Raw genomic sequence first — 12,069 nt, forward strand, 5'->3', positions numbered from 1 at the left:
AAACAGACACATAGATCAATGGAACAAAATAGAGAGCCAAGAAAAGGACCCTCAACTCTATGGTCAACTCAGTGAGTGCTGTGAAGTGTGCAAGACTGTTGAGTCTCAGATCTGTAGGTCTGAAGGAAATAATACATTATATGTTAAAAAAAAGAAGAAGAAGATAGCAAGAGGGGAAGAATGAAGGGGGGAAATCGGAGGGGGAGACGAACCATGAGAGGCTATGGACTTTGAAAAACAACCTGAGGGTTCTAGAGGGGTGGGTGGTGGGAAGATAGGTTAGCCTGGTGATGGGTATTAAAGAGGTCAGGTTCTGCATGGAGCACTGGGTGTTATATGCATACAATGAATCATTAAACACTATATCAAAAACTAATGATGTAATGTATGGTGATTAACATAACAACAAGAAAAAATTATGTGTTAATATAGTTTACATTTCTATTTATTTCAATGATCTAAGGAATTAAAAATAAAATGTAATTGTGTTCAAATATGAAATTTCACAATAAATGATATTCAAGTAAATGGAGAATTGGAGTTATTATTTTTGAAATGAGTTAATAAAGTTTTTTTAAAACAGTACAATTTTATGTGACAGGCAAAATAAAATTCAAAATAATATAAAATTTTTACTGAATGAAATAAAGCTGATATTTGTTGATTTCTTAAAATTTTAATTTGTTTTATATCATAAAAAATAAAACGATTTTCCAATTTAGTGTTCAAAGTTCATCCAGTTGCCAATGTAAACTGTCAAATCATATTTCATACATGTTTTTTTGTGCTACATGCATAAACATTATAAGTAATATAAATTATTTTATATTTCAAAATGTTTTTCAATGTTATGTTCAAGTGTTATGGATACTGAACTGGAAGAAACAGGATGCTCAGCACTTTAAGAAACAATACCTCATTCATGCAAGAATCCATTGCAATTATGCTATATGAAAGGGAGGGCTTGACAAGTTTCTCAGTCTTTTCTCTGACCTCAGAACTCCACTGGTCCAACTCTCCCTATACTCTGAAGCAGTGTCCACCACTGACATCAGCAGAAGCACAGGTCACAAGCCTTTTCAACATTAAGATGTAGTTGCTTCTGTCTTAGAAACCTTGGGCAAGTGAAGAGATGGAGTCTTTCCCTGGGACTTGAATGCTATAAATTGCAAGAGTGGTCTTTCTGGTTCTGGACCCTGCTATGCCAGAACTGAGCTCCAGATCCCCAATAGAGGAGGCACCAATGTGTGTTTGTGATGTGTAAGAGCTCTCTGAAGCAGTGGATCTCAGCTGGGGTGATTATGCACCCACACCACACCTGAGGCCATTTGGCAATGTCTGAAGACACTTTCGGTTCTCACAGCTGGAAGGAGGAGTAATGCCACTAGCAACAAGTGGATGGAGGCCAGGGATGTGGCTAAACATCTACGGTGCATGGGACTACACCCACAAGAAGGAATTGTCCGGCTCAAAATGTCAGTAGTGCCAAAGTGGGGCAAATGTGACCCAGTAGAGGGGTCCATTTTGCCCAAGATTAAGGGCAGTTCTATAAAAGGCTGCATCTGGAGTGCAAACATGTTTTATTTAACCTGAAGAATATTAATTTTTACATTAATTGTTGTCAATATTAGAAGCTGAAAGATTGTCATAAAAAACCAACTGTATAGTTCATAGTTTAATAATTATACTTTAATCCAAATATGTAGTTTAACAGAATGTGCTCTCAAGAACTTTGCTTAATAAATTGGAGACACAAAATGTTGAGCATCTGTACCAACAGAGGTCAGACATGGGGCCAAATAGCTGGGAGAAAATGTGGTTCTGGGGCCATATTCCTACACAAAAGCAACCTCCCGTGGCTCAGTAGCACTTTGACCTTTTGGACAGAGCATAAACTCTCCAATTCATCAGCATGTATCATTGCCTTCTTGGTATTCCTTTTCTCAGAAGAAGGTAACATTTACTGGATTCATAGAGATATCAAAAATGGAAAAATAAATATTATGTTTTTCAGGAAAAAGTGAGAATCTTTCTGGAATGTATGGAATCCCAACACATTTAATAAGCAAGCAAAGAACACCTGTGTCAAACCTATTTTACATTAAATGAATCTTACAATGATCAATGTACAAAAACATTATATTTTAGAAGCAAAATAAGACTGAAATTTTTAGTTTATTTTTCAATATGATTATAAAATGAACAATGATATTGTGCAATGCTGTTGTATTAAATGAAATAATTGACTGGACTTCACACTTTTTAGAGATTTTGAGTAGTAAATGATGGGCTTTAGGATTTAGCAAAAATTATGTGCTTCAAACAGAAACAAGCATTTATATGTCTTGGCACATGAGAACATAAGCATAATATCACTGAATTCACTATGTTTATTTGTGATGTTGATGAAAGGTTTGGTCCTTTCAAAGAAACTTTGGGAAAGATTCCGTAATAGACACAATATCAAGAAATTAGCTATATTTTTATTGGAGAAAAAATAACTTCAAAATTTTAATGTTACCTGGTCAATATTAGTAAGTCTATGACAAATAGCACTCTGATAGTATTGGTAATATGATCAAATTTGTTTTTAAAAATTAAATCCAAAGTGGCAATATTTTGCATGACACCACATTTGAGTTCATTTATTATAATATTTTTCAATGTTAAAATGTCAAAAATAAAATGCATAATAGAATGGTAATTAATATCATGAATTGAAAATGCTCCCGGGCGCCTGGGTGGCTCAGTTGGTTAAGCGACTGCCTTCGGCTCAGGTCATGATCCTGGAGTCCCAGGATCGAGTCCCACATCGGGCTCGCTGCTCAGCAGGGAGTCTGCTCCTCCCTCTGACCCTCCTCCCTCTTGTGCTCTCTCTCATTCTCTCTCTCGCAAAAAAAAAAAAAAAAAAGAAAATGCTCCCAAGAATTGAACCAGTTGGCCAATGTTCTACTTCAAAAATTAGATAAACAAAATAGTAATCTTCAGCACTACATGGAGATCAGGCATGGGGCCAAAAAGGTTTTGGAAATGTTTAAAGAAAACAAGTTACTCATGTCATACAATAATTTTTTAAAAAAAATTCTCATATCACTTGTGAAGATTTGATTCAATACATGGGCTTAACTTGACATTGCAAATCATGTAAACACTCTGAATATTTCTATGCAAATACATTCACATATAATTGCACAAATATATCATTCAGCTGATGGATTCCCTTAAAAAATGTACTTTGAAAACATAATTCGGCAAAGAATAATGCAAACTACTCACTATAGCTAAAATGCATTTACAGAAATGAAAACAATGATCTACATACATGAAATTATGGAGTTGAATGATGAGTTCCTTAAATTGTTCATTTATTTCCAATTTTTTACAATAAAATAACATTATATGTTATATGAACCTATTAGTTCACATTTCCCAATTAATATGATGGTGTAAATGAAGAGGGAAGATTAAAGTTAATGGAACATTGTGCCAACATAATACTGAAAAATATTAAGACAACATTGGAATATCAGAATTCTACTTATACCTCCAAAAAAGTGACCCTAATTATAAAAATGTCTGTGCAAAGATTTGATCCATATTCAAAGGGCGTTTGTGAACAGTTCTTGCCTATTATTAAACAGAAAAAAAAAATCTAAATATCACTCCCAGTTTAATGGGCCCAAGCCTAAATTCTCCACTAAACAATTCAAGAAAAAAACAAAGGACTTCACACTGACATCTTGGTCAGACGAAAAGGTGCCAGGTTTTGCTTCCAAATCAAAGGAGTTAAAAAATCCAATAATGTATTTAATGATTATTTCTATTTTCATTTAGAATTTTTTCAATATCAAAGTTAAAATATCAACTCCAGTGGCATATATTTTGAGTTATGATAGAGGCATACTCCATATATTAATAAAATAAAATACCTTTGATCATATTTCTGAAGTTGATTTTTCTTAAATCTGATATACTTTACACTCATCTACTTGAATTGCTTGGTCACTGGGATATGGCTTTAGAACTCCTGTTTTATACTCTATGATTATATATGAAAACGATCATAATTTAACCAGAAAAATGAAGATATGAAAGAAATATATGAAAGCATGATCAACTGACAAGTGACTGGAATTGAACAGAATGCACCATTACAATGGAGGGAGTATGATTCTATAGTCTCAAGACACAGTATAGTGTAGTCGTGAGGATCTTGGGCTGTAAGCCAAACTGCCTAGGTTCCAATCTGAACTTCTTATGTGATGTGAGACAGTAAACTTACCCTTCTATCATTTTAGCTATAAAATGGGGGATAATAATAGGACCAACACCATAGAGGTGGTAGTTTAATAGATTGGAAAAGTGTCTGATACATACAAAAGCACCCAACAAGTGCTTGCTATTTGTTTTCTTTTAAAGAATGATTTTTCTGATGTGGCTCAAAAAATATAATTAGAATTAAAGGATAGAATGAGGCAAGCATATGGATGGAGAGAGGGAAATAAAAGGTGCTTTTATTCATGGTGGAGAATAAGGTATATATAGAAGTTGAGGCTCCAGGAGTCTCTGTGTTCTGTGAGAAGGAAAGGTTGGATTTTATTCTTTCTTCACTAGTGTGTATTACTGAGGATTCCTGGGCAGGAAAAAAAGCAATGGTTACAGTGATGTTTTAAGAAGATAATTCCTATGGGTGCCTGGGTGGCTCAAACAATTGAGCGGCCAACTCTTGATTTAGGCTGGGGTCATGATCTCAGGGTCATGGGATCAAAACCCGGGTTGGGGCTCTGCACTCAGCAGGGAAATGACTTCAGGATTCTCTGTCTCTTTCCACCATTGCCCCTACTCTCTCTCCCTCTCTCTCTCTCTCTAAAGAGGATAGATGAATCTTGAAGAAGAAGAAGAAGGAGAAGAAGAAGGAAGGAGAAGAAAGAAGAAGAAGAAAGAAGAAGAAGGGAAGGGGGAAGAAGAAGAAGAAGAAGAAGAAGAAGAAGAAGAAGAAGAAGAAGAAGAAGAAGAAGAAGAAGAAGAAGAAGAAGAAAAGAAGAAGAAGAAGAAGAAAAGAAGAAGAAGAGAAGAAGAAGAAGGAAGAAGAAGAAGGAGAAGAAGAAGGAGGAGAAGGAGAAGAAGGAGAAGAAGAAGAAAAGGAGAAGAAGAAGAAAGAAGAAGAAGAAGAAAGAAGAAGAAGAAGAGGAAGAGGAAGAAGAAGAAAGAAGAAGAGGAAGAAGAGGAAGAGGAAGAAGAAGAAGAAGGAAGAAGAAGGAAGAAGGAGAAGAAGAAGAAGAAGAAGAAGAAAGAAGAAGAAGAAGGAGGAAATTCCTAAATTGAAAGGAATACAGTATTTTGCACAAAGGAATATAAATCTTATTTTCAAACGTCAATTCCACCTGGCAAGAGGGAAATAAGGATTCAGAGCAGACTGGTTTCCCACCCTCAACTCTACCTCAGAGCAGCTAAGTCATCATCACAGTTTCGTATTTGCCTTTAGCATGGGGTTTTATTTGAACAAAAAGGTTGATGGCTTTAAAATTGGAAGGGAAAAAGCCACTGATTTAGAGTAATACCCCATTATCAACATTACTGTACCCACTGAATTAAATAATGTAAAAATCTCAATTGTTACCATTTTAGAGAGAAAGATTCTTTCTTTTTCTAAAAGACTCTTCCTAGGGCTCCCTTCATGTCTCTGTTCCTCAGGCTGTAGATGAAGGGGTTCAGCATGGGGGTGACCACAGTGTACATCATAGCCATGACAGTCTCCTTAACAGTAGAATTATTAGTTGATGGGCACAAGTAGAGACCAATAATTGTCCCATAGAAGAGAGACACCCCAGAGAGGTGGGAGCCACAGGTGGAGAAGGCCTTGCGGATGCCCCTGGCAGAAGGGACCTTCAGGATGGAGGACACAATCCGTGCATAAGACATGATGATGAGTAGGAACGGGAGGACAAGAATGAGCCCTCCCATGATAAGTATCACCAACTCATTAACTCGAGTGTCAGAGCAGGCCAGCTTCAGCAGAGCAGACATATCACAGAAAAAGTGGGGGATTGTGTTGTCTGCACAAAACCGCAATCTGGCCATGAGCAGAGTGTGTAACATAGCATGGAACATGGTCAGCACCCAGGAAAGCACCACCAGGGAGAGACAGAGCTTGGGGCTCATGATGGTGGTATAGTGCAAAGGGAAGCAGATGGCCACATAGCGGTCATAGGCCATGGCCACCAGGAGGAAGCTCTCTAGGTCTCCAAAAAACAGGAAGAAGTACATCTGGGTCAGGCAGCCAGCATAGGGGACGGATGGGACTTGGCTCTGCATGTTCTGCAGCAATTTGGGCATTGTGACAGAGGAGAAGCAGAGGTCAGAGAAGGATAAATTGCTGAGAAACAAATACATGGGCGTGTGGAGGTGGGAGTCCAGGCGAATGAGGACAATGACGAGAAGGTTCCCCAGGATGGTGGTAACATACATGGCCAGGAACAGGACATAGAACAGATTCCACTGCTCTGGCTTGATGGGCAGACCCAGAAGGAGGAAATCTGAGACAACGGTTTGGTTCCTCTCTGTCATTCTGTGACTCTATTATATTTATGAAGAAAATACAGACCTTAAAATCCAAGTATAAGAAATAAATATATGTCTATTGCATGTGGCCTGTTGTCAAATGGTGGATGAGCTGGCTCTATTGAAACTACCTCATCAAAATCTCCAATGATATCCAAGTCTCTAAATCAGATGACAGTACATTTAACACCAATGATCACTTCTTCCTTTGTAAAACTCTCCTGTCTCTTGGTAGTGGTGATACCTCAGCTTCATGTTTTTTCCTGCCTGCCTTGCAATGCCTTCACCGAGTCCTTAGAGAGCTCACCTTGCCTGGTCATCATTTGAATATTGGTGGCCCTCAGAATATTGTCCTTCTACACTTACCCTAAATATAACAATGAATCCCAAATGTATTTATTCAGCCCACATAGCTCGTCTGAACTACAGACCTGAGTGTTCAGCTCTCTGATGACCCTGTGTGTCTCACACTCACTCTGAAACCAATCTTTCTGAAATTTAGTTTCTTGTCTTCCTTGCCCTGTAGGTGCTCCACTCCCAGTAGCTCTAACTCAGTGACTGGCAGTACCACCTACAAGGTACTCAAGCCAGACTGAGAGCCATCCTTGACTCCTTCCTCTCTTCATGCTTGTCACTCATTTACTGTATGTTACCACTCTCCCTTTATGCTCACTTCTCATCTAGGCCCTGCTACCCATCCCACAGCCATCATTCAGGTCACTCAACTTTTCTCACCTGAACCATCACAACAAATCTGGTCTCTCCACATTTACTTTCACTGTCTTCCATCCCATTGACATTATCCAGAATTGTTCTTTTTATAACTCAAACTTGCTTGTGCCACTATTCTAATTGAAGAGTTTCCTCTTTCCATTAACATGAAGTCCAAATGGTTAACAAGACCCACAAAACCCTTTTACTTCATCAGATCAATTAGCTCATGTCTAATTCTCTCTCCACTTCAGGTGTACCAATTATTTCTGATTTTCTCAAAGGTGTCCTGTTGTCACCCACCATATCACATCATGTCTTCCATTACCTGACACATGCTGTCTGCATCTCATTCCATCCTGTCTCCTAGGAATTCACCCAGACCATTAAGTAGGGATTATTTGCTCTTTGCTAGATTTTAAGGAAAGGGAAATATTCTATCTTGTTCATTGCTGAAGCCTAAAATCTAGAACAAAGTGTGGAGAAAAAAAGAGAGAAAGAAAGAAAGAAGGAAGAAAGAAAAAAAAGAAAAGAGGGAAGGAAGGAAGAAGGAAGGAAGGAAGGAGAAAGGAAAGAAAATGTATGCCACCCAAGGGATTTCCTATTTGTTTCAACAGACACCAAAAATTTTGGAGGTTGAAACATCCACTGACACTGAGCCTTTCCAAATGTGAGCTCCCTTATCTAAATCTGTTGTATTGATTTCCAGATACTGCACTGCAGACTGTCCAGAATTTCTCTCCTTGGGTCAGCATACTACCCCATCTCAAGGTATCCTGCTCTATGTCTTACACTAATCTACCCAGACTACAGTGCTATCATTTTTTCCTTAAGATTTACCCCACACAATATCAGTATTGATGTGGAAAGAAATGAGACAGATGTGGAAATTGAGAGATCATGGAAAAGCAAAAGGAATGAGGATAATTTCTGATCTCTTGGATCTAGTTTCTGGTCTCCTCCAGATACCCTTCCCACAATGTGAATCAGGACTGACAAAAAACAAGAGCATTTCAGGATGAGAAAAATATCTCCTAACCCTGAAGAGAGAGGAATGCACTCATTGCAGGACATTCACCAAGATCTTGGGGCTTAAACCAGGCATATGCATGTGTTTTCACACTTGGACAGAGGAAAGAAAGATCTGTTACTATGTATTACTGGGGGAAGGATCCATCTCTGACTCCTCAGGAATTTCCTTTTCTGGAAAATAAGTGGGATTCATCTATTGTATAAAATACCTGACTGAGAGCCCAAAACAGTCAGATATCACTTACAAATGCTGCCATTGAGGGCCCCTGGGTGGCTCAGTCGTTAAGCGTCTGCCTTCGGCTCAGGTCATGATCCCAGGGTCCTGGGATCGAGTCCCACATTGGGCTCCCTCCTCGGCGGGAAGCCTGCTCTCCCTCTCCCACTCCCGCTGCTTGTGTTCCTGCTCTCGCTATCTCTGTCTCTGTCAAATAAATAAATAAAATCTTTAAAACAAAACAAAAACAAAAACAAATGCTGCCATTGAGGAGCCATATGAACTTTACCTACTCCTTTCATTTCTCTACATCTTACCTGCTTCAACTTTAAAATGCCAGACTGACTTGTCCCTTCCTATCTCCCAAAGCTACTGTAAACTGAAATCTCTTTGAAAAACATAAAGTACTCTGTTGTGAAATACTTACAAATACTATTTTAAATAGATATTGAATCTGGTGACACTAATGAAGCTATTTCTAGAATGTTGAGCATTTTTAAAATTTAGACTGCCTGAAGAACAATCCCATAGAGTCACATCATAAAACCACAGTAACCTGAATGCTAAGGTTAGAAGAAGCCTAAGGCATGTACCCTCCAGCCTAACTTACCAAGTATGTCTCAAGGTGACCAGGGCTTTTGCCCAGGACCCCTCACTCTTTTATTCATTATAAGCTCATGGAGACTCAGACTTTGTAGTCATCACCTGAGTCTACACCAACCCTTCTCACTTCTCTCATTCTGTCTTCCTGGGCCTGGGGGACATTGGGTCCCAGTGGAACCTACATCTTGGGGGGGGTGGGAAACATTAATAACAAACAAAGTAAATTCCAAACCTCTCTGGGACAAATCCCCTAAGATGTCTAAAGCAGGGACTTCTTAATTACCAGCCATCTTTAGGTAGGGGGACAGGCCACAGAGGAAACAGCTCATGCCCTAGTCCCACCAGGAATGCTGTTCTAGTTACCACAGTCCAGAAGATTTCTCCCTTCTTTGACTTCATTATTTTCACTCCTGAAGTATTTGCCTTCTGAAGTGCTTAAGCATGATAACCTATTTTTCTGGATAGCCCAATTATTGCTTCAGAAAGATCATCCTGAAAACAGGAAAAGAAATGTTCTTTGTTGATCAACTTATTCAATAATTGAGTCCCATAATTTATCTCTGCTACATTTAGGAAAAGTAACTGTGATTTATTTCCACACATCACTCGTCACTTAATGATGAAATCTGATTGTAATCTGTAAACACAGTGCAGTCACTACCTCCTTATTTTCCTAGCCACTCCCAGCCACATTTGATGACTGTGTCTTGGATCTTGGATCTCTGTGAGGCAACTGGATGAAAAGGATAGATGGAAAGAAAATGGTGTTCTCAGCAAACTAAATATGTACAAAGATTTAAGAATTAAAGATAACATGGCATACTCAGGAAATTTGAGGAAGTTCAGCATGACTATCACATATTGTTGAGGGAGAGAATGCAAGGGCTGGGGTGAGAGAGTCAGGAAGCAGCCTGGTCAGGCAAGATCTTATAAGCTGTGTTACGAAGGCCATCTTCATCCTCAGCAAAACATCTCTAAATGGTTTTGAAGGGAATTACATGTTCAAATTTCATTTTTAGGACAGTAATTCAGATTAAAGGAGAACACACTAGCATTAAAAATGAAGGCAGAGAAATCATTAAAAGGCTATTTTAGTACCCCAGGTTAAAGATAATGGTTACTTGAATCCGGATAGTAGCAACAGGGTTTCAAAGTGGATATATTAGAAGAATGTGTCACCTATAAATATCCACTAAGTGTTTTAACCAAACTAATATTTCTTGACATGAGTCTCTTTGGAAATAAACAAATCTCTCTATCCACATAGAATATAGTGGGTTGCACCAAGCAATGTGCCTGCTGCAATGATCATTCAAAAATAAATAAGGGGGGGTGGAGCAAGATGGTGGAGGAGTAGGAGACCTGGATTTCGTCTCCTCTCAGGAATTCAGCTGGATAGGGATCAAACCATTCTGAACACCTACAAACTCAACAGGAGATCGAAGAAAAGAATAGCAACAACTCTCTGAACAGAAAAGCGACCACTTTCTGGAAGGTAGGACGTGCAGAGAAGTGAATCCGAGGCGACACTCGGGAGGATAGATGGTGGGGGAGGGGCCTCTGTCGGCCGCTTCTGGCAAGTGATAGAGCCGCGGAGCACAAAATCGGAACTTTTAGAAGTCTGCTCCGCTGAGGGACGTCGCTCCAGTGGCTAAGCGGGGGGTGGAAACCTCGTGGGACAGTGTGGTCTCAGGACCCTCGGGGTCACAGAAAGACCGGGGTTGCCTGAGTGTGGCAGAGCTCCCAGGTATCGGAGCGGGGATGCCGGCTGCAGAGACGGAGCCGAGGCGTGGGCTCTCAGTTCGGGGTTGCCATAAACCATGATCCGTGGCACAGTCGGGCCACTGCTCCTCCAGCAGGGACCCAACAAGTGGCAGATCCGGGGAGACTCCCCTTCCTCCCCCGGGAGAAGCGGCATGGGAGTGCACCGCAGGGATCTGCTGGGTTTGGAGACTCCACACGGGGTCGGGTGCCAGAGATAGAAACGTGTGGTCACAGGCCGGGTGAGCACGGAATGTGGCCAGAGACCGGGGAGACGGGAGTGACTGGTGGCTTTTCTCTGGGAGCTCACTGAGGAGCGGGCCCCTAGTTCTCGGCTCCTCCTCCGATGAGATTGGGAGGCCGCCATTTTCACTCTCCACCTCCAAAGCTGGACGGAAAGCTTGCAGGGAACAAAAGCTCCCGAGAGCAAACCCGAGCAGATTACGTAGCCCGGACCGGGCAAAGGCGGGGCAATTCCGCCTCCGGCAAAGACATTTGGAAACCACGGCAACAGGCCCCTCCCCAGAAGATCAGTGAGAACAGCCACCCAAGACCAATTTACCGATCAATGAGAACGGCAGAACTCCAGCGCTAGGGAAATAATGCACATAGAATTTGTGGCTTTTTTACCATGATTCTTTAGTCTTTCAAAGTTAATTTTTTTTTAACTTTTTTTCTTGAATTTTTCTTTTTCCCTTTTTCAACCAACATCTTATCAAATCCTTTTTTAAAAAACATTTTTATTTTTCATTTTTAGAGTCATATTCTATCCCTTCATAGTAGTTACTCGTGTTTTTGGCATATATATATAAGTTGTTCTCTCTTTAAAATTTTGAGATAGTTTCTTCTAACAGATCAAAATAAACCATAAATCTCTAGTGTGTGTTTTTTTCTACTCCCCTGCCTGATCACATTCTCTCCCTTTTTTTTTCTTTTTTTTAATCCTCTTCTTTCTTTTTTCAAACAACTTCTTATCAATTCCTTTTATAAAATTTTTTATAATTTCCATCTTTACAGTCATATTCCATCCCTTCATCATATCAACCCTTATTTTTGTACATATATAAGATTTTCTTTCTTTACAATTTTGGGAGGCACTTTCTTCTAACAGACCAAAGTACACCCAAAATCTAGTGTGTGGCACTGATCTATATACCAGCCTGATCATATTTGATCACATTCTGGTT

General features: G+C 39.6%; 1 protein-coding gene across 1 annotated transcript; it reads right to left on the reverse strand.

Moving 5' to 3' along the window:
• Positions 1-5,649: 5,649 nt before the first annotated feature.
• Positions 5,650-6,567, reverse strand: LOC102741834 (olfactory receptor-like protein DTMT). Its single transcript, XM_031017308.2, has one exon. The coding sequence runs from the start codon at positions 6,565-6,567 to the stop codon at positions 5,650-5,652; it is 918 nt and encodes a 305-aa protein (XP_030873168.2).
• Between the last annotated feature and the right edge of the window lie 5,502 nt (positions 6,568-12,069).

This window comes from Leptonychotes weddellii, unplaced genomic scaffold (assembly GCF_054177405.1).
Source record: "Leptonychotes weddellii isolate Sample4059 unplaced genomic scaffold, ASM5417740v2 HiC_scaffold_4021, whole genome shotgun sequence".
In the NCBI taxonomy this organism is placed as follows: Eukaryota; Metazoa; Chordata; class Mammalia; order Carnivora; family Phocidae; genus Leptonychotes; species Leptonychotes weddellii.

Bases quoted from the DNA above. Each gene is read 5' to 3' on its own strand.
- LOC102741834 (XM_031017308.2), bottom strand. From the start codon at position 6,567: ATGACAGAGAGGAACCAAACCGTTGTCTCAGATTTCCTCCTTCTGGGT.